General features: G+C 38.0%; 2 protein-coding genes across 2 annotated transcripts in view; both read right to left on the bottom strand.

Moving 5' to 3' along the window:
- The window catches only part of LOC107700143 (carcinoembryonic antigen-related cell adhesion molecule 1-like), a 3,852-nt gene extending 2,017 nt beyond the window's left edge, over nucleotides 1-1,835 (bottom strand). Inside the window, 3 exon segments of the mRNA XM_016501681.1 lie at nucleotides 1,223-1,433; nucleotides 1,436-1,551; nucleotides 1,787-1,835. Of these exon segments, the coding sequence (XP_016357167.1) occupies nucleotides 1,223-1,433; nucleotides 1,436-1,551; nucleotides 1,787-1,835 (376 nt within the window).
- A 4,963-nt stretch (nucleotides 1,836-6,798) lies between these two features.
- Nucleotides 6,799-26,036, bottom strand: part of grik5 (glutamate receptor, ionotropic, kainate 5) — a 91,719-nt gene continuing 72,481 nt past the window's right edge. Inside the window, exons 5-23 of the mRNA XM_016501757.1 lie at nucleotides 25,330-25,494; nucleotides 25,084-25,181; nucleotides 24,823-24,988; nucleotides 20,603-20,781; nucleotides 20,286-20,339; nucleotides 18,124-18,285; nucleotides 17,878-18,030; nucleotides 17,422-17,526; nucleotides 17,025-17,132; nucleotides 15,975-16,178; nucleotides 15,681-15,794; nucleotides 13,712-13,821; nucleotides 13,244-13,417; nucleotides 12,942-13,107; nucleotides 11,489-11,714; nucleotides 11,084-11,212; nucleotides 10,371-10,537; nucleotides 8,439-8,931; nucleotides 6,799-8,147 (exon numbers count right to left, since the gene is read on the bottom strand). Of these exons, the coding sequence (XP_016357243.1) occupies nucleotides 8,035-8,147; nucleotides 8,439-8,931; nucleotides 10,371-10,537; nucleotides 11,084-11,212; nucleotides 11,489-11,714; nucleotides 12,942-13,107; nucleotides 13,244-13,417; nucleotides 13,712-13,821; nucleotides 15,681-15,794; nucleotides 15,975-16,178; nucleotides 17,025-17,132; nucleotides 17,422-17,526; nucleotides 17,878-18,030; nucleotides 18,124-18,285; nucleotides 20,286-20,339; nucleotides 20,603-20,781; nucleotides 24,823-24,988; nucleotides 25,084-25,181; nucleotides 25,330-25,494 (3,086 nt within the window). The 3' untranslated portion in view covers nucleotides 6,799-8,034. The remainder of the gene's footprint in view (nucleotides 8,148-8,438; nucleotides 8,932-10,370; nucleotides 10,538-11,083; nucleotides 11,213-11,488; nucleotides 11,715-12,941; nucleotides 13,108-13,243; nucleotides 13,418-13,711; nucleotides 13,822-15,680; nucleotides 15,795-15,974; nucleotides 16,179-17,024; nucleotides 17,133-17,421; nucleotides 17,527-17,877; nucleotides 18,031-18,123; nucleotides 18,286-20,285; nucleotides 20,340-20,602; nucleotides 20,782-24,822; nucleotides 24,989-25,083; nucleotides 25,182-25,329; nucleotides 25,495-26,036) is intronic.

The raw sequence follows: 26,036 nt of genomic DNA, 5'->3' as shown, positions 1-26,036 counted from the left end.
GTGTGTTTGTGTGTGTGTGTGTGTGTGTGTGTGTGTGAGAGAGTGAGAGACAAAACAAAGACACTGAATCTGAAAATGAATCTTTCACATTTAGTAAATACTGAATTTAATTCCACTTGTAAAAACAGCAAGAATTTGTTACATTAAAAAATAACCATTATTATACTTATTTAGCAACTTAGCAACTAAGTGTATAAAAACACAGCAAGCTTCAGAATTCACATTTGAGGTCTGACTACACAGTCAGGAGAGGCAGGTGGTACAGAAGGCCCATCAACAATTGAATATATTTTTATTTATGTTTGAATATGTGCACCTCATAGAAATGTACATTTACATTTAGTCATTTAGCAGACGCTTTTATCCAAAGCGACTTACAATTTAGTTATACGTTTATGAAACTGATTTATTTCAGTTTCTATTTAAATTGTCATAATTTGTAACATTGCAGACATGGTTTTATGTTTACGCGGCGCGATGCAATGCAACGCGTAAAAAGACAGTATAAGTCATTATTATTATAGTAATTATGTCCTCACTGGATGCAACAAATGCCTCTTTTGTAATGGGTTTTATTGGTGTTGTCTCATCGCGCCGGGACACGGCATCACAATATGGTAAGGGGCGTAACATTTCCATCACACGCTTGAGGTATTCAGCCAATCACAATGCACTGGATAGCTGGCCAATCACAGCACACCTCGCTTTTGAACGAGGACAATGAGCTTTGTAAAAATCGACGCGTTTCAGAAAGGCGGGGCATAGAGGAGAAACAATGTATAGTATGTGGAAAATAATGTGTTTTTTTAACCTTATACCGCATAAACACATTGCATTACACCAAATACACAAAATAATGTTCTTTTTAGCAACGTCTTGTGACCCTTTTAAAGTAAATTATAAAGGTAGAACATTTCTAAGACTTTCCAAGTTTTAATAAAAATCAACCCTAGTGAGTTGGGACATGAGAATGCAAGAAGTAACACCCATCTGTGCAAAGCTGATTTACTTGAGAAAACCACACAAATCACTGTAAATAACATCAGATAGGTGCTTATCTTTACCTAAATTATTATTATTATTATTATTATTATTACATTCTCTTTAATACTTGTTACATTTCTGTTCTCCCTTTCAAAAAAAGTATTTAATTAATGTTGTACAATCATCTATTAGGCCTATATAGCCTATGGTAAATATACCGGAGCAATTTTAGCAACACACTCATCGAACACTTGTAGTGAAGTTTCTCCGCTAAGTTGATGTCCAGCACTAGTTACTACAGTCAGTCTGTATATTCTAGAATCATCCAGTCTCAGGTTCCAGAGCTCCAGAGTGAGAGTGATTCTGTCAAAACTGACTCTGTCTGTATATGCTGGGACTATTATAGTGGAATCAGACTGTGCTGTCAGTATAATAGTTGTTCCAAAAAACCCCACTGAACTGTATCAATTGATGTGGAGGGCGGGTTATCAGGAGCGAACACTACACTTCCTCCTACTGCTCCATTAGCCGGCTCAGAAAACTGCAGATCTTCCCCTAAATACTGGCCTATGTCAAAGAAAGAAATAAAGACAAAAAGAGGAATACTTACATTTTTCTGCCATAAATATTGAACTTACTGTGGTTCATTTTTTTAGTTTTGTAGTTGAAGTTCTAGTTGGCAGACATACATTTTTCTGCAATTACATAATTAAAATAGGCCCAACTAACTTATTTTATACAGAAACTAAATACCACACCAAAACACCCTAAACAATGTTTTTGAATTTCTAAAAAGGCTCACCAAAACACGACAACATCCACAGTGTCCAGTAAAAACCATGAGAAACCATGATCGAGCTCTGATCTGTCAGGAGCTGCTGCTTAAAGGTGCAATAGGTGATTGTCTTCAGAAATTTTTTTTGTTATGCTGGTTGAAAGTCTCTTCACATCCCGATAGCAATAATTAAGTTAAGTGGTCTAAATGTGTTTGTCTGTATTTATATATTCTGTGGAAGGCATAGGATCAAGAAATGTTCATCCAATCCAATCATATTAAAACGCTCCCTACTCTCTGAGATAGCGCTCGATAATAACACAAGTCCAATAGTAATTAACCAGATTTATTCAAGTTGGAGAAATAATAAAATATAACTGACTCAATGGAAATATAACATTATCGGCTTAATTAGTTAGAGTTAGTTATGTTTTTGTTTTTTGTTCAACACTTCTTTTAGTTGAACAACCTCAAAAAGATTTTACAAACAAAATATTGGGCTAATATTGATAATAACTTCTACTGGAGTCACCAAACGTGAGCAAAATCAAACAGTGTACAAGCCGGCATTTGACACAATTGTAACAAATCACCAACACACAAATACACACAAATTGCTGGTATTACTATTGTGGAGACACTTGGTGCTCATAATGTAGAGAATACCTGGTACACACACACACACACACACACACACACACACACACGTTTCTGTGAATTGTGGGGACTTTCCATAGACTTCTATTACTTTTATACTGACCAAACGATATTTTCTATCCCCTAACCCTAAACCTACCCCTTACAGAAAACCTATTTGCATTGTTACACTTTCAGATAAACATCATTTACTATTTTTAATTATTTTTTTCCTATGTGGGGACCGCAGACCGTTGTCAAAAATTTGTCAAAAATGTCAAAAATTTCAGGTTTTACTATCCTTGTAGGATCTACTATCGTATGTAGCATATACAAGTACACACACACACTCACACACACACACACACACCCTCTTTCATGAGTTCGCCTGCCCATTCAGTCTTGCTAGATAGGCCTAATGGTAAACGCACTTGGCTTGCTGTGCTGAAGGAGCAGTAAACATATGCTATACATACAGTAGCAGACCTACAGTACATTGACTACAATATTTAACATTTTTCCTTGGTCATTCCATTATTGCAAACCCTTGATCTTGTGAAAATCTTAAAATGTCAAACCAATCAAATCAAATTTCTACTAAGATTATTTTAGATGTAATGCTATTTTTTAAATGTTAAAGCACAAAAATAAAACCATTTTTGTGGAATCAATAAATTGTAGTCTAATCTTTTTTCTTGTTGATTAGAGACTAATTAGAGATTAAATGTGAATTATTAGAAATGGAAACTGAACATCACAAGTGACTCAAAACCAGAAACATAATGCAACACCATTTTTCACCATTGTATCAATGCAGCTTCTGGGGAATCTATTTCTCAGCATTTCAGGTTTTTTTTCTAGTTTTAAATCGACTTACTCTACAAGTTGTCAGGGCTGTAGGCAGCTGTTTTAACTTCCCTTTATGTGATTGAACTTTGAACAGTTTTTATAAGATGGTGTTACGCAGCTTGTGTCATTGCTCTATGGAAATGAAAGTTTATGATGGACTTACATAATGTGTTTATTCCTCTACTGCTGTCTTGCAGGTTAGTGAATTTTTACTGCTTTTTCGTATTTTAGAAATTATGCAATGCGTCTTCTGCAAATAAAGTAAATAGCTATATGATCAAAACCCTTTGTGCAATGATTATAGTGCTAAATCTAGTTCAGCAAAACATAGCTGCCATATAGTATTTATATTATCTAACATTTACAGACTGTCTTTACAAAGTTTGCTGTTTAAGATGGTGAAAATGTTACTGATTTCAATCCTTTTTCTTTTCATGTATTATTTCCTCTGAAAATCTCCCATTGATCTGAATTGATTTACATGATTTTTTTAATTTGCCAAGAACTCATTAAGACTGTTGAATAAACATAAAATTATATATTTTTGATTATTATATTATACATGTAATTAAGGAAATATATATTAGGCATAGGAGGAAAGCTGATTTTGCTAAACTCTTTCTGTGCCTTACTTCATTTTATAAAGCAAGTCCTGTCATGCTGTCTTGGGAAATTTCCTGTGCGGACAGACTAAACGAATAAATCAAGCTTGCTTGATATTTGCAAACATATATTGTAATTAGATCCTTTTACAATCTTGGAATATTTTATATGATTAAAAAGCCTTGCCAGCTGAATGGTTACTTAAATATACATATATCTCTTTCTCTTTTTTCCAGTACTGCATGGACAGAAAGTTGTCACTGATCTTAAGGTTACTGGGTTACTGCCCCATTAGACAGCTCCAGGCACGTAGATGCGGCCATAGATATATATATAGGCATAACTGCATTTATGGAGTTGTTGCCCTGCACATAGACATGTATACGTAGATGCTTCATTAGTGACTGTTCCTATAGGCTGCTATACACGTAAGACGTCCGCCATATTGTAACGGTCAACTTGACGTCATTCACCATAGTAGCCTAATCACTGAATATTCGAAAGATGCCACAATCCTGCACAGAACGCCTCAAAGGCTCTGTGAGAACCTACAGTATGGTGAATGACGTCAAGTTGAGAAACAGTCGCTAATGGGGTATCTACGTATATATTTCTATGGCCGCATCTATGTGCCTGGAGCCGTCGAATGGGGCATCTATACATATCTATGGATACGGCCGCCATCTTGGAACGGTCAACTTGACATCAATAGTGTCTTGCCTTAATTAGCCTAAATAATGACACATTAAGTTTAGTTATTTGACTATTGTGTAAACAATTAAACAATTATAACCTTTTAACTACATTTTTAAGTTTTCTGAAGAATAAAAATATTTGCTACTTGCCCCTGCTATAATGGTTCCTAATGGTTCCTAAAAATAATGATTAATGTGACACATAATAGTGCACCTCTCCTTGACAAGCAGCAATGTTTAGGTATCATTCTTGTTAGTATTACAAATGGTGTGGTATGACTTGCCAAAGTTTGATACTTTGATTCAGTGGTGAAAGTAAATAGAAATTGTGCATTACAATCAATAATGTTTCACCACTAGATTTCCTAAATTGCTGGTTTATTACGAGCTCCTCTTGCTGATCTGTCCACAGACAGTCCTCCTGTTCTGTCCACCGCTGAGGCTGTAGGGATTGTGACTGCTAGTGATCATCACTCTGATTATAGCTGTTGTGGGGTGTTTATTCCTGCGAAACAGATGGTAAGTGACTACAAAACATTTAGTAAACACATCAAAATACGACAGATTCATGCCAACAGCCAACTAGCAGAGCAAAAAACAAAAAAATCTAATCCATTTCCAAAGGTTCTCTAATTTTTCAGAAAATTGATTTCAAATTGATTTCATATTATTAATCCAGCACATCTGCATCTGTACATATATTACAGGTAAACCAAGATAATGTGCCAGCATTAGGCATTATATTTATATAAGAAACACAACATACTCCATCATTGTCTTTATCTTTACCAAATATGGAACTAATAAAAAGGACATACTGATAGTAAAAGCAGAATCAGTAAAACAATAGTAAAGTGGCTGAGCTGTAACTAATAAATTTATTATCATGTTCAGTATTCAGCATAAAGTTATCGCAAGATATCAGTGTGAAACTGGACATATTACTAATGCTTGCATGATAAATTACTTATGTTTCTCATTTGTACATTGCTGTAGATAAAAGGTGTCCTACAATATTAAATGTAAATAGGAACAGATTTTTGAATGAATTCATTAATCTTATACAAATCTAAGGGAACAGTTGTGTTCTTACTTATGATCTGTAAGTACAAATTTCAAAATTGAGATTATGGCTTCAAAAAATTGGTGAGTACAGATTACAAAATCATGGGGACAGACTTTTGACAGGGGGGTCGTATTGGGGGCTCTTTACTTTCCTCTTTGCTCTTGCACTTTTATTAAGTCACACCTTTAGACCTTTGACTCCATTCCTCTTCAGTGAAACCATGTATCATGTTGCTATTTGACCTGTGTTTTTCCTCTTTATACTAGGCACAACTCAGGTGAGACTTCCTGCTGCTGAGAACAACATCTTAACTGTGGGAGAAAAAGTTATTTAGTGAAAGATGCAATCAATCCTGAATCTAATAAACAAGTCGTATATTTCACAAGTGTCAAACAGACCATGAGCTTCAGTAAGTAGCTCTCCTTACCTGTATTAGGATGTCACAATACTGAAACCAGGCAAGGCTAACAGAAGCACCTCATCATCAGGGGACATTGAATACCCTGCGGTTTCCTTCAGTGGTCGGTCAGAATCAGCATCACTGCGAGCCTCAGCCAATCAGATGGCTTTGGGTTTCCGCAGAGCAGGAAACCGTGTAAGCACAGGTGAAGAAAGATTGATTTTGAGTACAAATGCCAGGTTTCTATTAATGAATGAGGTGTTTGTACAGTAGAGAACTGAACAGCTTGAGCATCTATAGCAGCAGACAATAAAACTCCAGCTTATAATAAGCAAAACATAATTGTCCGTTAGTATGGACAAGAATGAATTTATCGTTATTGTTATCATTCTTAGTGCGAATGGACTGATATCCGCCTTTCCTGATCCCGCCCCCTTTCTCTCTCCCACTGCGCGTACTGTGTGCTTGTTTTCATTTTAGAGGTAGACTTGAGTCTGTGTGCGGTCTATGCAAAAAGTCACACATTTTAGTACTTCTTAAGATGAAAGAAATTAGTTGATTTTAATACATTTCAATGCATACTCATTGTAAACAATTATTCCTGTGTCCCTTTATTTTCATCTCTTTGTTGGCTTTGATTTAGATTTAGAATAACAAAATTGTCTGCAGAAAAACACAAAGCAGTCTGTACAAAGCATAAGGGTTGACAATTTAAAAAAAAGGAAAGTAAAATAAAAAAAATGGAAAAATGCATGTTGTTGAAGACAAATTAATATAGATGTTTTTTTTATTCCAAAGGATTTACTTTGTCTATAGTTTTAACATAACATGATCACCTGGTTGGAAAAGCTTTTTAACCCCTAACAATAACCTGTTGATACATTCATTTAAAATATCCTCTGCACCTCAAGATGTAATGTATTATTAATGTAAATAACCATCATTTTATTTGCAATACACATTTGTATAGAAATATTTTAAAAAATAATACTAAAAAAGAGGTTTGGTTCACCATTTTGGAACACCTGTGATTCTTCTATTTCCTTCTTTCTTCCATTAGTCATTTTCAGTGCACTGATGTGTGTGAAAAATCTTTAAGCTGACCACAACATCAGATCTGACTTTCTGCTTCTAAAAACTCTGATCTGTGGTGAATGCAGACAAGCACGCGTGTGCACATTTGGGTTGAGGTAAGTGGTGTGATTTCCAGCACTGTTTACGGACTCACAAGTTCTTGCAGACAAATCAAAGTCCACGTTTTAATGAACACACAACTCCTCATTTCCAATAACATACATATTCAGTCAGAGTTGATCTCCTCAGTATCAATAAAGTATCTCTATTTTTAATTTCCAGTTCAGACAACACAACCCCAGAATTAAATTACACAGACAGTGAATTTAAAAATAAGTATAGTACAGAAAAGTAAGAATATCTGTTTAGAATATCTTTTTAATTAACAAGTTTGTGTGTTTCATAGTGTCATTGTCCTCCATTAACGTGTGTGCTGTCATTCTGTTGCGGTCTGGCTCTGATCTGTATGTTATCATTGAGAAAATTACATCCAGAAGAGAGCGTCTCTGTGCTACTTCCTCTGTGTGACCTCTATCGTAATATAGAGACCGAGTTCAGTCAGGGAAGGAAAGGCGAGTCTGTATCGCCGTCTGCCTCTGATTGCAAGCAGACGTCTGTGTGCTGCCTGAAGATCAGAATCACGGGGAAGTTTAATATCTCTGTGTTTAATATCCCTGTGCTGCCTGTCGTGTAGCATTTCTAAATCCTCAGACTGACGGTCTTAAATCTTTACCATCGCGTTTTCAAGGTTGCTTCAGACACAGTCAATGTTATAGTACATTGTTTAGTAGTACAAAAGAATCATTGATGTGGCACACGGCTATCCAAAAGAAGAGGATAATTCTCTCGTACCAAATAAAAGATGGAAAGCGCATTTGTCTGTGATTTTGAACAAGAGGGCGAGTATTGCAAAAATGTCACACTTCTGTCTCACCCTTTTGTCAGTCTGTTCTCATTTCTGCTCTCCCATTAGATCTGTGTTGTTGCTAGACTGAGGTGGTGGTAAAGTGCAGCCTTTTGCCGGCGGGGAGTGGTCTATCCGGCACGGGCTCGGCCCACCACCGCCTTCTAAATCCCGCCTTCTTCACTTTGATTGGCTAAAACATTTTGACTTTTGAGCCGCTGCACTGAGCAAGAGCGCACTGAATTAATTAGAATGTTTGACTCAAGTCAAGTGGGCCATGCGGGTCATTCGTCTGGACCGATGGAGGGATATAGGCTACGTACATTTAATTCATTCTTTATATTTACGCAATAGCCAGGTAGCGTTATTTGTCAGAACACCGGCCCACATTCCCACAAAAACTCCCGGTGCTCCAGAAGACCAGTCCGCCACTGGGCTCGGCCCGCCGCCGCCTTTGCTGTCTGTATTGGAGGATGAGTGTGGAGGGGGCGGGGCCAGGCGAGGCAGAGGGGCCGAGGAGGGAGGGATACGTGTGCAGGACGTTGTGCGGAGACTCTGGATACGCCGACACTCCTGGCAAATGCGCACGTGAGTGCAGCCCCGCGGCAGAGGCACTGTCACTGCGGGGGGACCCAGGGCTAGTGTGGGGGTGCTGTTGGCACCTAATGGGTCCTCCAGAAGTCGCTGGGGGCCGGGGCCCATGTCTGAGGGACCTCCTACTGGCCCTGAACTTCCTGTCAGGGGTCCGGTACCGCTGTAGAGCTTTCCATTGCTAAGGCGCATCTCTCGGACAAGGCGCAGGGGCCGCGGGGCCCCTAAAGTGATGCGGGTGGGGTGTCGAAGGGCCAGAGAGCTGGACAGGGGATGGCGGCGGCGAAGACGAGAACTTTTCTTGCAGGAAACGGCATTACGGAACTCCGTCAACATCTCCTGACACACAGACACCTGAACATTTACAAAAATATATTAAACACTTGAACGAAGGAAGATTAGAATATATCACAGCTATACACAAACACATATATCACATTTTTTTCATATACATATCTTAATATAATTAAGATATACATATCTTAAAGGGGACATATCATGAAAATCTGACTTTTTCCGTGTTTAAGAGCTATAATCGGGTCCCCGGTGCATCTACAGACCCAGAAAACGTGAGAAAGGACAACCCAGTAACTTTGTTTTGGTAAGCCTTTCTCTGCAAGCATGTGAAAAAATGAGCCACTCAGATTTTGCTCCTGTAGTGATGTAGGATGGGGATCTTATTATATTACTGCTCCTTAATCTGCATGTTTCCACCCACGGCGCCGCCATGTTTATATCATAGCCAGTTTAGAGCAGCTAGTGATATGTGTCAGCTACATAAACATTAGCTGTTCTGTAGTTGGCTGTAATAAAGAACATATATTTTCCATAAATTTCCGGCCTCTGAGCCACGGAGGACGTGGATTAATTTTATTCATGAAGGAAATGGGTCTAAAAAATAGCTAAATTCGTATATGTTTGTGCAAATTATCACGAGACTGCTTTGGAGACTGCATTAAAGGACTTGCACAAAAGTTGTACCGCACTTTATATTTTGAGAATATTTGCAAATCACCTTTCTGAATGTGTTTGTTAGTATGCTGTATGGCTAATGTGGCTAAAGTTACCATTGTCTCTGTGACTGTATTCACAGAGACATGAACTATGTCATTATTGATTTTTAAGAAGCAATAAATGTGTTTATGAATTACACAGATGGTGAGTGTTTTCAGGTTAAAAATAAAAATAACAACATAGCTCTGGTCTCTGTGAATGCAGTAAGAGACAGCATGCTAACAAGCCCTGTCAGAAAGGTGATTCACAAAATCACCTTACAGTGAGGTACTTGCATGTCCTGAATATGAAGTTGGATCACAAACAGTTTGTAATGATCCATCTTTGAGAATTTAATTCGCAGTGGGACATTCTACATTTTTGTTACTGGAGTATCCAAAGCATGAGCTGTAAAGGCTCCGCCCTCTTCTGGAAGGGGGGTGGGGAGCAGCAGCTCATTTGCATTTAAAGAGACACACACAAAAACAGGATGTTTCTGCTCGTACCCAAAAAGGGTAATTTTGGGCATGGTATAAGAAATGATCTGTGGATATTTTGATCTGAAACTTCACAGACATATTCTAGGGAAACCTGAGACTTAAATTACATGTTGTAAAAAGGGGCATACTAGATCCCCTTTAATTATAATCTTAATAATTCCAAACATTTGTATATATCACAGAAGTACATATTACAGATATATACACAAGTAGACATGCACACCATAACACAACCACTGAACTGGACTTCACTACGACACACACTAAGGCGAGGAGTCGGCGGATTGCTTTGTGACCTACTGTAGAGTGACTGTGATATTGGCGGTCGCAGGAGAGAGGCCGTACCTCGTCTGTTTCAGCTGATCGGCGTGTGGACCACACAAACTCCATCACAGCCACAAACACAGCAATAATCAGGCCACAGATTAACACCACAAATATACCACCGATGTTCTCCATCCCAAGACCTGCAACAATGAATTAAACACGTTTAAACAATCTGTATCTTAAGGATCTTTCATCACAGACATAGAATGTAATACATATACTTTCCTAAAGTTGGCATGAAGTGGAAATGTCAAAATGTCATAACTGATCTTCCAGAAATGACAGACTTCTCTCAGGTTATGCATGCCAGACCTTTCCAATCATTTAATCCACCTAAACCCATGCCCTTTCTTACAATTGATTCAAGCTCACATTCAGATCTGCCTCCATACATTCAACAACTGATAGTCAGAACCAAGTCCCCACTCTACAGTGGGTGTGTGAAATCCCTGCTGTGTTTTGGAACACAGTAGCTGGTTTCTAGCTGGTTATGAGTTGGTATGTGCTGATAGATTGTTTCTTGTCATCTTGGACCAGATACAAACCAGCTACCTGCTGGTTTTTGGAACATTGTTGCTGGTTGACCAACTAACATGTTCTTTACAGCTACCGGTTCCAACTGGGTTTTTCAGCAGGGATGAAAATGCGAGGAGAATATTGTGTTGAAGTGCAGGAGAGGTTCATGCCTTTGGCGCGGTGGTCTTCCTCTTTGGGACACTGCCCTCCCTCCCACCACCTTCTCTTCAGGATCTCCAACCTGTTATTCTCCTGCAGCTGCAGAACTGCCAGACTTATCTCATCTCTGAAAGGAGAACCTGTGAGACAGAATTATGCAGATTTAAGTGTTTGGTGGTTAAGCATGAGGAAGTGTCAATGAGTTGTGAACATCATGGCATGTTCACTTCTGTAAAAAACAAGCCTGTCTGATGATAGTCAAATGAGTTCACAATTTGCTTATTCTATTGGTGATTTTATAGCAGCCACATTGTTTGTGAGGCTTCCATTTTAAGTGTGTTAATGTGCTTGATTTTTACAAAATAAAGGATGAGTTGAGAACATTTTGCTGTGGTAATTATGTCCATCTCTCTCACCGAGAGGCATGCCGATTCCATAACCCTTGGTGTCCAGCAGGCCTCCGATCTGGGTGAGGTTGCAGTTGAGGCTGCGGTGGTACTCGTTCATGGTGCTCTCAAGAAGGAAGGCGTATTTAGAGTTCAAGACTCGTGCAATGCCCTCCTCTGTGCTCTTCACAAAGACACTGGGCTGCTTAGAATACATGTAGTTCCACATCCGCTGATACGTCTGATAACGAGAATTCTGAAAGAGGGAAGGAGAGGATGTATCATCAGTGCATACATCATAAATAAACATTTAAACACTATTTGACATGCAAAATAACAAAGAGAAAAGAAACAGTGACATGCACACAGATGGTAAAATCACTTGAGCAAACAAAAAACTGAGAAGAAAATGCATAGTCTGTAAGCCAAGGGTACTCTACAAGCAAGAAAATAAACAAGAGATACAAAACCCATCCAAATACATATGCAAATATATGCCTGCTGGCACTTTCCATGAATATGGCACAAAATTGGGCCTGAAAATCTTTAAACATTTTTTCTTTTTCAACAGATGTTCAGTGAAAGAAGGTGCTTAAAGCTTTTTTTTGTTTTTTGTTATGACACTTCTTAGATAAGTTATATAAACATAAACACTAAAAATGACCCCCCTCTCCCAACTAATTGTATTTTAATCCTCCATTTACTTTTGTAGTTTAATTTAACTTTAAACTATTAACTAGCATTTGGTCCCAAATTGATGATGACTTAATTTAGGCTAAAGTTGCAAGCTTATGGTCCAATACATTCTTACTTGTTTTCTAACTTTATAAATTTTGTACATTTTTTTTAATATAAATTACATGAATAAAGATCGACATGAAATTAAAATTCACCAAATCTATTTTCTACATGGTTGTCATTGATTCTGTTGTGTGTGATTTATCTATTTATCTATATCTATGCTTTAACTCGGTCTTCCGGTGAAGCGACTCTCTCTGGTTATTTAGGCTGCTTAAACCCTGCCCCATTCTTTCAGTCAGCTGCAAGCTCGCATTCAGATCTGTGACCATCCAATCAACAATCGAAGGATAGACCAAGTGTCTGTCCTACATTTTTTCCTTTATTTTAAGTCTGTTTCACTTGCATATACATTACAATATGAATAAAAATATCTGTCGCTACATCTCTTCCATCACATTTACAAACATGTGCTTAGTGTTGGTAACAGGTTTGCAAAAACAGAAAATTAATAGAAAATTATATAACACTGTCCAATAGTTTGAACTCCTGAGGCTGCTTAACATTTTCTGAAGTGTAGAGTATTTATGGAAAGTTCTTAATATTGCTCTAAAAACACACAGCTGCCGACTCACTAACCCTTCCAGGCAGATGCTTCATAAGTGAACATTGACATGTGCAAGCCAGCACGTGGTTACTTTTGTGTGCGTGTATTTGTATAAACGTAATATCATATGATTTGTACCATAAAAAAGGTCATGGTGCTTCCTCCATGAATGGTGCCGTACTGGATATTGGTTTGATCGGCCAGGTCATCAGGTGATTCGATTGGCACTTCCATTCTCTGCACTGTGAGAAAAGCAGCCAGATTCGCTGTGTATGAGGAGATTATTATGAGAGTGAATGCCCACCTAAAAGAGAGAAACCGAGAGAGCGAGGACATAAACGATGGAAGCAGAGAGCAAAGAGCCCATAGCTGTGCTGTGTAATGTGTCCATTAACATGACCATCGACACATATGGAGCCCCAGCACATGCTCACACTCACCAGACCCCACTGACGCAGCGTGTGGAGAGGGCCCGGGGCATGATCTCTGACCCCTGCTGCATAAAGCCCCCCACAGGAAACCACAGGCTGTTTCCTAGTGTGTACTGATTTTCCAGCAGGTCTCTGCGCTTACGCAGACACGGGTGAGGGTTATACCATTCATACGGACTCAACCTGACACAAATACACACAGAGAGATTTAGAAAACAATCTTGCATTAAATATTTATTTCCTCACTATACTATACAAATAATACATCATTACATTTTGCTTGATTAATGTTTAAAAAAACTAATTGCCAATAGGGTAAGAGAACTAAACCTAACTGAAGATTTCATTTGCATCTCTGAAATAAAGTATTAATATCTTTTACAGTTTTACCACTGTAAAACAACCAAGCACATTGATTAAGACAATGATTTTTAGACGTGTTTGAGTATATGTGTGTGTAGGTGTGTTTGTGTGTACCTAGCAGAAAGAAAAAGCACACAGCTAACAGCGAGGTAAGCCAGCAGCATGAAGAGCCAAACAGCCGGTGAGAAAGGATCCAGGAAGGAGAAATAACCTGGCTTCCTGCCCTGAGAGACGGTGGAAGAGAAATAGTGGTAAATGAATGCAGCTGAAGGAAGGAAGGTGGTAGAAATAAAAGCCAAAAGGAATTAGGTACACGATGAATATTCAACCTGATAATTACATAAATGTAGCAATAGGAAATGCAGTACTGTATAATACATATTAAGGCATTTAGACACATTTTCTACGTATTGTGTATCTATCTATCTATCTATCTATCTGTTTATTATCCTTAGTTTAACAGATTTTACACTGGCTGTTATTCAGGACAGGACAAGCAGAGAATATCACACTATTATCAGTGTATTTGCACCAATATCTAGCATCTCATCCTCTCTCATCCTGTTCGTTCAATTGCATGTTTTAATCGTGCATGTTTTAGTTCAGCCACTAGAGGGCGCTACTGATCAAAATGGCACAGCAGAGTCACCAAAGCTGGATTTTAGTACTCTTCCATGGAAAGCAGATCTTGCTGTTTAGTGTTTACCAAGTAAAGGTATAGGCAATATTACACTAACCAGTTTTCGTTTTCAGTAAGTGTGGGTCAGGTTTTGCTGATAAAACACAGGTAATTACTTTATAAGGCAATTCATTATTCAAATTAATCATAATTAATCACATCAATATTTGATGAGAAAAGCGCAGAAATGAAGATATATTTCAAAGACATTGTTGTAAATGAATGAAGCATTGCATAGGCTTTACAAAACGCAAATTTAAAGGTATAGTTCATCCAAAAATGAAAATTCTGTTGAATTCATTATTTTTGTTTTCTTTGTGCACAAAAGGTATTCTCATAGCTTCATAAAATTACGGTTGAACAACTGATGTCACATGGACTATTTTAACAATGTTCTTACTATGTTTCTGGTAGTTCTGCTGCTGTCTACGCAGGGTCAGAAAGCTCTCGGATTTCATCAAAAATATTTTAATTTGTGTTGTGAAGATAGGTGAAGTTCATACGGGTTTGGAACGACACGAGGGTGAGTAATTAATGAGAGAATCTTCATTTTTGTGTGAGCTATCCCTTTAAACCTCATTATATCGTTTTGTGTTTTTTAACACAATATCATTGAACACGAGCCTATCACAATCTTACATTTACATTTACATTTAGTCATTTTGCAGACGCTTTTATCCAAAGCGACTTACAATTTGGGGATACATAAAGCGATTCTTCTTAAAGAGGCAAACAGATACAGGAAGTGCTTGTAATACCAAGTTTCTAGACATTGTTCAAATAAGTACAAGCTAGAAAGAGAAGGAATAAATAAAGAGAGAGAATTTTTTTTTGTTTGTTTGTTTTTTTTTTTATAATGATGATGATGAAGTCATTGATACTTCTGCCTCAGTGAGGGGACAGAAGGAGAAGATGGGAGTTTTTGCAGTGGGTGTGGTTGGTTTGAAGTCCTGTGTGTGTGGGGCTGAGAATTGACTACTGATTGTTCTGGTTTTGTCTGTGAAGAATGTGGCGAAATCATCAGCTGTTATAGAAGTGATAGGAGGTGGTGGAGGGGGACAGAGGAGAGAATTGAAAGTTTTGAAGAGATTACGTGTGTCTGGAGCGCTGTTGATCTTGTTGTGGAAGTATGAAGATTTGGCAGTATGGACTTCAGCAGAGAAAGATGAAAGCAAAGACTGATACATACTCAGGTCTGACGGATCTTTTGATTTGCAATCAAATCAAATCAAACAATCTTACAGTCAACAGCAATCAAGTTTATCAAGTTTGTCCGTCTGAGGTAAACTTACGGGTCATTTCCATAGGACATGTTTTTGTATTCCGTCTGCGTTATTTTTAGTTGTTGATCTACGTAAATATCCAGACTGATGCTGTTGTGTTGATTCTGTGTGTCTGACTTACTATATGGACTCTGTAGAGAATACTGATGCCCAGCGTCATAAAGGGCTTTGAGAAGTCAATGACCTTCTCTCTCTCAGATGTGATGGTAAAAGCTGCAACAGCCAAATCAGCTTTCTTCTCCGAAGAATGAAGGAGAACGAAGGAGAGAGAAAGAAAGAAAAACAAAACATTAAAGAAGGTGAAGATAAATTCTTGTAAAAGTCATCTAGGAACAGTAAAAAGAAAATGACACAGAACTGTGTGTTTTTCTAAATTAATTCAGCAGGGAATGTGTTGATGAGTATGACCACATACCCTGTTGATCAGCTCTCCCACCATTCCCGTCCATGAGCCGTTGGGTTCAGGTGCTCCATACAGGCCATCGTCCACCAGTTTGATGCGGTAGGTGAACTTGAGGATATCAGCCAGCTCTCTCAACATGTCCACACAAAAACCCTCATACTGCTCATTCCCCTCAAACTCCTGGTAATTCACCTTTCTCATCACGTACGGGTTCTCCTGCACAGACAAACACACACGTGGGTGATTCATGTTATACAGTAGTTTCAGGTCCCTATCACAGTTGTCTTACCATATATGATAAAATATTAAACTTAAAAATAGTAAATATTTTTTAATAAGTTACTTATTTTTTTATAAGTTAAGAAAGGAGCAGTGAATTTTTTATCATTTCACTACTTTGGTTTGAGCAGATGTTGCTTTATCATGTCTGCAGCTGACACACATGAAAAACTTTCTAACATGAAAAACATTAATAAGAAACATTCCAGGTGTTTTTTCCTTTCTCTAATCTCTAATATGTTTCAGTCAAAACATGTTTTTTACAGGAAATCTTGTTTTATTTGGTAATCAATATATAGTTTTCCTCATATTATGTCATTTGTAATAACCCTTCAACTAACAAAAGCCAGTTCTTTAATGAGAAAAATGACAGGAAGTGACATCTTTTCTAATTGGAACACAACTGTACAAACATAAGCAAATTTTAGCAAGGGATTTGATCAATTCTGTGATATAGTTGGTTTGTCTCACTTTAAAACGCATAAACTTGTTGCATAAAACTACAGATATTATTTATATATTTTGAATATCCTTTCACAAATTTTGACAAAATTAATTCCTGTGAATTCCTTATTTGCTTAATAATAACTATGTTTATTCCATCATGATAGACATTTTGTTAATTGTGTGTCCATTGTGTAAGTAAGTTGAAATTAATTGTTTAAGTGGACATTATAGAGTTCAAACGGTACTGCATAACAGGAATTACCAATGTAGATGTGGTAAATATTGTGTGAACATAAGTGGGCTATATGGGCCTGCTGTAGTGCAGTTGGTCCTCACCAATATAGTGGTGATGATGAGGCTCTTGTTAGCCAGAGTCTCAGACACGTTGATATCCAGACTGGTGGAGTTCATCAGCAGAGTGTTATTAGAGAACCAGATCCCAATCTAACACAGAGAAGGATGACAAATGGAACAATCAAGATGTTGGCACTATTCAAAGTGTGTGTGTCTCTCTGTGTGTGTGTGAACCTACTTAATAAATCTGTACCCAGAAGTGAGCTAAATCTGACAAAACCTTGTTTTAGTGATATCCTTTTTTTTTAAATGCAAACGTTTTCTCTTAGGGTTAGGATTAGGTTATATTATTTAAACTAACCTATATAAAAGCATTAGACATCTTTGGATATTCCCATTTAGATAGCTAAGTAAATGTGTATGTGTTTGTGTCTTTAACCTCTTTGTGGCCTCCCCTGTGCTTCTCCAGGATGTGGAGGGTGTAATTGGTCCTCTGGCCTTTACTGTTGAACTCCACTCGACCTGTCAAACCATCATACTCCACCTGATCAAAACATGGCAACATGGAGAGAGAAAGAGAATAGAAACAGTTATGTTACCTTAAATAACACAGTGGATGCTCTCTAATGCAGATAACAATGCTGGATGACTTTCAAGTGGTTGAATATGTATATTTACTAGTGCTGTCGAACGATTAGTCGCGATTAATCGCATCCAAAATAAAAGTTTTTGTTTACATAATATATGTCTGGATACTGTGTATATTTATTATGTATATATAAATACATATATATACATATGTTACATATATTATGTAAACAAAAACTTTTATTTTGGATGCAATTAATCGCGATTAATCGTTTGACAGCACTAATATTTACACACACAGACTGACCATACGCAGGTAGTTCATGAGGCTGGTTCCGTGTTGCCAGATCTGAGGGGAGGTGCAGCTGAGAGGTTTGATGCCAATCTCCTGACTCCGGTTGAGTTCCTGCACTGCACTCACCACCACATGGACCGCATCAAACAGCAGGGCCGACGACAGCTGAACACACACATACACAGTTTAGTGTGAGCAGTCTGTGTGTGATACATCAACAGATTTCTGTATTGTGTTTTGTGTTTGTGTGAGTCTCACCGTTGGTCCGGGGTACGGGTTAATGTCACAGCCCTCTCTCCAGGACAGGTTAAGGCTCCTGATAAACTCCAGGTAAAACGGGTGGGTGGTGTTAAACATTGAGAAGCCCACGATGTTTGACTGCTCATCCACTATATCATCCAACCATAGCAGCGGGAAGTCCTGCACACACACAGGAATGACATTATACAGCAGAAAACGGAGAACATCAGTCTGTGTGTACGAAATAGACATTTTAAAGAATATAGAGCTCAGATCAGAATAGTGACTAGTCCTGTGAAATAGTACTGGTTAAGTGGAATTTGAGTAAAGTATGGTTTGTGTGTAGACTGAATGAATGTTGAATGGTGCACGAGAGTAATGTGCATAAGACGAGCGATGTGTTAAATCGGACTAGTTTCTAAAGATGTGTGAATGCATGCAAGGTTTGAGTAACATGTAACTTGTTAGGGTAGACTAGTGATAAGATGGTTTTATAATAGGTAAGACTGGTGTAAACTGGTTAGACTAGGGCCTAGGGTAGTGTTTGTAAGGTGAAAGTAACACTTTAGATTAGACTAGGAACTTGAGGTTTTAGTAAAGTATGTAAAGATCAGTGATCTGTTAGGTTAGACTAGTGACTAGAGACTTTAACAGAAGTGTGTCTAAGGATTCCATAAAATGTTAAACTAGACCAGTCGAACGTTTTAGTAACGCATGCAATGTTTGAGTAAGATGTAACTTGTTATGGTAGGCTAGTAATAAGGTAGTTCAATAGTGGGTGAGGTCTGTCTGTGTAAAGTGGTTAGAATAATGATTAGAAGTTTCAATAGTGTCCATAAATGGTTTAAGTATGTTACTGTAGGTAAGACTAGTGACCACAGTAGTGTTGAGTATAGAAATTATGTGTTTCAGTTGTTTGTGTAAGGTTGGAGTAACAAGTTAAAACAGACTGTACAGTTCCTTGGTTGGAAATGTTTGAGTTAACTGGTTAGATAAAATGGTTAATGCATAAGGATTTCAGTATTGTGTACATTATGTGGTAACATGTTAGGTTAGACTAGTGACTGGAGGTATCAGTAGTGTATGCAATGTAATGAGTTAGTTTAAAATATGGATTAGTAATATGTGAATAATCGGTTATATTTTTCAGTTTCAGTAATGTGCATTAAGTTTGAGTAATAAGTTAAATTAGAAACTAGAGTAGTGGACAGTATGTGGGATGAAAGTAAGATGTTAGGTTAGACTAGTAGAGTGTCTAAGAGTTCTGTAATGTGTTACACTAGACCAGTCACTAAATGTTTCAGCAATGCATGCAAGGTTTGAGTAACATGTAACTTGTTAGGTTATACTAGGAATAATATGGTTCAATAGTGGTGTACCTAAGGTTGAAGCAACAAGTTAGATTAGACTATCTACAGTTCATTAACAGGTATGGTTTGAGAAAACTGGTAAGATAAAATGGTTAAATGAATACATAGAGAATTCAGTATTGCTTTAACCAGTTAGGTTGGACTAGTGACTAGAGGTATCAGTGGTATGTATGGTTTCAGTGATGAGTTTGTTAAAGTAGGGACTACTGGTGCATGTAAATTATGAATAATCTATTATATTTACTAGAGGTTTCAATAGTGTGCATCATGGCACATTAAGCCAACAGTCGGTCGTCGTTAAGCGTCTGTCGGCCTAGTTTTTGCAGTGTGTTCTAAACAGTTGGCAGTTGACCGATTTCATAGAAAATTACGTGAAGTATTATGGGCACAGACTCTGATTTTTTAGCTTCAGAATGATTCCATTCAGTCAAAAGAGATCAAACATATTTTATATTTTGAGCTGATTTTAGAACACTGTTTTCATCTGTCATGCAACTCCTAGCAACAAGGCACATGTTTCTGCGTAAGCTTGTTGTGTTCAGAATGATTTGAAAGTCTGGTAGTGTTTTTTCAGCAAGTGTGCTTTAAACACAGTACATTAGTCTAATAACTAGAGGTCTTAATAGTGTGTGTTGTGTTTGTGGGTTATACAGTAGTATGTATTTAATGCAGTTCAAACTGTGAAGGGGGTTGGCTTGAGAAGTGTGAGTGGGTTTGCGTAATAAAGATGAATTGTTAATACAGAAGATGGGGCTCCAGGCATGAATATATCTGCAGGAAAAGAGGCCAAGAGCTCCTCCTCTATCTTACCATAGTTGTGAGGATGTACTTGTAAAATGCTGATGTCATTCCCAACTCTGACGCCTAAAAAGAAAGGCAAGAGGAATGAGACAATGAACACATTTCAATGTGTGCAAATGAGAGAGCAGCACTGAAAAGCAGAACATTGTATAATACAGTCCTTCAGCAGCATTATGATAATTAAAGCATCTATACCTTAAAATGCAGGTATATTGAACAAAGCTGAATTACGAAGTGACGAGAGAACGAGAGATTGAAGTGGGCAAGGAAAGGAGAATGAATGAATGTGAAATGAGCCAAAGCAACAGCATTTAGATAATGTATACCTTTTTCAGTATAAGGTAAGATAAAGATGCATTAGCATCAATAATTATTGTAGCTATTTTGTCATCACGAATCTCCTTCAGTAAAGGCGTAGGGTCAAGGTTGTCATCCAGCATCCTGATTGACAGCGTCTCTCGAGAGATCAGAAACCGCCTTATCAGCTCCTCCAGTCTCAGCAGACCTGCGGGGAACAAAGCGAGTTGTTGGCCGAAAGCATATGGTCACTCAAACACCCGACTGGAATTGAAAGGGGCCAAACTGGGCTTCATGTAGTGTACCTGAGATGGTTTGTGTCTGAGGTTGTTTGTAAACAGCATGCATCTGTCTGTTTGCAATGCTGCTGTGAAGAACGTGAGTTGGTGGCAACACAAAGCCCAGTGAAAATGTAAATAACTAGCTGCGCTCTCAAGGGAGCCTGCATGCACAGAAAGAGCCAGTAAAGCCAGTGCCAAATTTTAATTAGCTTGAGGGAGGAGAGAAATCAATGCTCTCCACACTCTCATTCTCTCTCTCTTTCTCTTGCTCTCAATACCTCCCCTTTTTCTGTCTTTCTTTCACCGATTTCTCTCGTTCATTCTGATTTTCAGCCTCTCTGTTCGCTTCATTCCACTAAATTTGTCTCTTTCTCGATATTTCACTTTCTTATTCCCACAGCTGCGTTATAAAGTGAACTCAGATCTTCTGTTTTCCACCAGAGACCAGCACTGTGACACACTGAAACAAACATTATCAGACCCAGACCAGCCTTGTGCTTAATGACTCATGTGTGACAGTGACTAGAGCTCTGTTCCAAAACCTAGTCAGCAGCCAGCATTGTAGGACATCATAGGCACGTTCCAGACACAAAACCCATTTCAAAAGGTAGGCATTTTATTTATGAGATGCCTAAATTCTAGCAGCAAGAAGGTAATCCCAGAATGCACTCCTCCAAGTTCAAAGAAGAAATGCATGTAATTCATTAGTGTGTTTTAGTGAATACATAAATCCAAGATGGTAGACTAGGCACTTTTGTTTTATTAAACACTGACTATTTTAATGCAATATTTGAGTGTAGTGGTGAACAGAAACTGAACCAATATTTGCTCCAAGAGGAAAAGAAATATCCACAATAGTGCTTCCATGGTATGAAATGAAAGAAGAATTAATTGATTACATTGGTCAGAAGATAGATACGCTCATGCAACAGTGTTAAAGTGCCCCTATTATGCCATTTCCAATACTGCCTTTCAAGCAGTGTGTAATGTAGCTGAATGTGAATGTAAACGATCTGCAAAGTTGTAAAGCTGAAAGTGCACGATAAATAAAGTTACTGTCTCCCAAAATAAAGAATCGACTCTGAACAGCTGAAACGAGTCGTTAGTAATTCGAATCCCACTTTCTTGACGGCTACAGTCAGGGGGTAATACATTTGCATAATTCCCGCCTATGTTCTACGTTGACGGCCGCGAACAATTTGACCCCGCCCACAAAACGTAATTCTACTGACGACTGCTTCTCTAATCTCGGGGAGTTCCAGGTTATTTGAATTACAGTTACAATTAGATGAGATGTATGAATATAACGCCAAAGGGTTATATTTGTAAGGTCTAGAGGAAAATGGCTTGAAGAAGGGGAGAAAAACTCCAGGTACTTTCTTAATTTAGAAAAAATAAATGCTGAGCTGAATTCTGTATTAAAACTTAATATGAATGGGGATACCTATTTAGGAATCAAAATATGTAAAGATGAAAAGGAAAGGGGACAGCTTAATTTTCAACCTGTGGTTCAAAAAGTTAAAAATCGATTTCATTTAATGAGAGACCTGTCAATGAACGGAAATTGAATTCTGAATGAATTCAATGCGTTTTAATAGACCGGTGATGACCACACAGAGTAGCGCCCTCTAGCGGCGAAAATTACATATTGTACCTTTAAATGCATATTTTGAGAAAACAAAAGCGTTTTTTGACCTTGCATGCATGTAATCCTATTGTAGGAGACTCAATATTAACAATATCCAAAACAATATTAGGAACCGTAAAAATGGCATAATAGGGGCACTTTAACTAGTTTTCTGTAATTTAATGACAAGGTAATATAACAATAAGTATACTGTTACAAATGTCTAATAATAATTTTAAAAATAATAAATAAAATGGTAACTCTTTACTTAAAGCCTTTATGTATAATGCATTATAAATGTATTATTAATGTATTAATTATGCCTTGTAATGCATTGTACAATCTCATGAATAATTGTAACCACAGTTAATACATTATAACACTTATCAATTTATTGTTACACTATGCATTTTAAATTCAGTTATAATTATTTACAAGATATAATGTCATTGTATGTTTATATAATGTGCATTATGAATAATTATAATGCATTATACCCTTTAAAAAGGCTTTAAGTAAATTGTTATCAATAAAATCTTACACAATTGAAAGTTGGTCAATACAGAGGATTTGCATGACTAACTTCAGCCCAGTGCAAATTTGTGTTGAAATCTTTGGCCCTCACACAAAACTCCAAATTCACATGGATTCCAATTAAAATAACTGGATCTCACCCACAAAAATTCACCAAACATCGGTAAATGTGACCGCAGAGCAGCATGCTAATGTCAAACTCTATTGAAATCAATTTTGTGGCACCCTATTTGAGTTGCTGCTGATAATTCTCCAATTCAGTCACTCACTGCTTTTGGTAACGCTTTACTATAGGGAGTAGGGACCAATTCTCACTGTTAACTAGTTTCTTAATAGCATGCCTATTATTAACATGTTGGCTGTTTATTAGTACTTATAAAGCACATATTCTGCATGACCATATTCTGCATCCCTAATCCTACCCAATGCCTATACCTATGACAACTACCTTACTAACTATTAATAAGCAGCAAATTAGGAGTTTATTGAGGCAAAAGTTGTATATGGCTTGTTAATAGCGATAACTGGACCTTAAAATAAAGTGTGACCCTGCTTTTCTGTAGTTTTTCCATGTAAACATGCTAGATGGTCATGGTCATGCTTGACCATTGCGCTCGTGCCTTGCACCTTTTGCAGCGACACATTGTTTTAAAATCATCTTTAGAGTAGTTAAACTTTTAAAAAAATGCATGTCCATGTTTTTTTTTTTTTTTTTTTTTCATTTCACTGCCCTGCATCTCGTGTTTTTAAATGCAAGGACGCAGTCTGTATGAATCACTTCTTCGTATTCTACATATGTCTGCAGACTGCAGTAGATAAAAATCATGGTTACATTCTGTTTAAAAGATAAGCTTTGTACAAAAAATGACTTAGAATGTGTTTACGCAGTTGTTTAGATGTTCCTTTCAGTCTGACAGACAAGAGGTCACCAGAGAAAAAACAGTTGAAGCTTACACAAAGTGTGTGGCATCAGATGACAGTTTCATAAATTAAAGGCAATGAGGTTTACCACAGAATCACTGCACACAACACGTATGAAAACATTCATGTCAAAACAGGCTTGCGAAATTGCTTTCTATCTGTTTAACGAGAAGCTGTAGTGCAGCAGCGAGCCTGTCTCCATCTCTTGCCACCATTTTAAATTAGCTTGATGAGTGGCAAGTTGCACCTACTCTGCTGCCATAGCAACCATAGTGCAGCCAACTGGGTCAGAGCTGAGCGTTATGTAGCGATGCCCTCTCTAACACACATGAACGTCCAAAAGCACAAACACACGCACAGCCACACACACTGCATACGTGCTGGTGTCTCACACATTAACACGCGCAGCATGGGGGAGATTTATTCTCAGATTACGTGAACGTTATGTTGTCCAGTGACATGCTGTGTAATTGCCCACCAGTATGTTTTATTGGCACAGCTACCTATTACAACAAAGTAATTGTTAATGCTGGCAGTAAGAAAGCACTGCAGTGTCATTATCAGAGTCTGTTCTCCAGAACTTCTGTAATTTCATCTCTCCATTCAGCCTTGAATACATATTGTAATTTGAGTGTTTGCTGAGAGAAGATGATTGATTGGGCGGATGGAGTTGAGGAAATCAATTTAAATGTTTTTTGGAACAGTGGAATTATTGTGCATCTTTAGAAAGTTGCACCTTCTTCTGAAGACTTCAACACTAACTAATAATTATATGTTTCCTATGCTGAAAAAGTGTGTGTTGCTCTCCATGTGGAATCATTTTACATATTCAAGCTTGAAGGAAGACCAGACCAGCTGATGAGCAGAGCAGAGGTCTCGGACTCACATTCGGCCTTAGCGCAGACCAGACTAGCCGATGGGTAGCTGAAGGAGCGTAGGATGGCTCCGATGGCAAGGCTCAGATCCTCATTGCTAGGATACAGAGTCACAGACGCAAAGCGCAGGTAAGGAAGGCGTGGAGTCTCTTCTGGACCGATTTTCACATGCGGAATCTGAGGGAGAGCGGTTTGAAGAACAAAAGGAAAGAGATTATGGTTAGCGAATGTACACAAAATAAGTAAACGTGGAATATTTAAATGAAGCTCACCTCCTTTTCCCCGCAGATGTGACTGACTATGGAGCCAGAGGCAGGGCTGGAGGCGGGGCCAATCACTGAGACCACGCCCTTCGGTAGAATCTGGCACACTACGACAAAAAAAGTAGAGCATTTCATTCCTCATATCCACTGTGTTTGCCTTTCTGAGTCATTGTATGCTGTACTGCTTTACTTCAAAGTTTTTTTGTGTTGAGGGATGTGTGTGTGTGTGCATGCACTTTTTAATGTATGACTCACTAGTATCTGTAGTCTCATACTGAGAGTCTTTCTGGAGTTCAAATATGTCGACCTCCACGCGAGCGCGAGCCGGGCCCTCCATCACACTGTTGATGCTCTCGCGTGCTAACGCTAAAGCTAACCGCTCCCCACGCCCACAGACAGAGCTGTCATCCAAAATTGCCGCTAACGGAGGAGAGAATGAGAATGAGAGAGAAACAGACAGATAATGTAGAAAGAAATATGGGTACAAGTAATATAAATGTAATTTTATAAAACGGTTAGTTCCAGCCCTCGATTCTGATTGGTCAGCAGCTGTTTTAACACTTTATTCACGATAAAGCACAGGTATGACCGCTTCACCCAACGGTTCTGTGTATCACTGCGCAACAGATCAGATGTGGTACGAGATGACAAAAAGCATACATACACGGTTGTTTCCATGTCGAAATTGTGCATCATGTTCTTCAGTGTTGCAATGTATAAAATTTACGTGTCTTTCCACAAAAAACGTGTATCACAATAAATCTTGCATAACATGTTCTACTAAAAATGTTATTTATTTACTTCAGTGCTCTTGTCCATTGAAGTATATTGGAAAGACATCACGGTCACTAAGAATAAGAGTAACTGAACATAAATCAGCTATTCGAAGACATGTTTTATTGATTGTAACCATGATTTAAAATAACTTAAATGTATAGGCACTAAATAAGTGAAAGTTTCTC

The sequence above is a fragment of the Sinocyclocheilus anshuiensis genome, unplaced genomic scaffold (assembly GCF_001515605.1).
Source record: "Sinocyclocheilus anshuiensis isolate Anshui unplaced genomic scaffold, SAMN03320099.WGS_v1.1 scaffold955, whole genome shotgun sequence".
NCBI classification, from domain to species: Eukaryota; Metazoa; Chordata; class Actinopteri; order Cypriniformes; family Cyprinidae; genus Sinocyclocheilus; species Sinocyclocheilus anshuiensis.
Note: the sequence above shows the minus strand (reverse complement) of the source record. Positions and strands in the feature narration are given on the sequence as shown.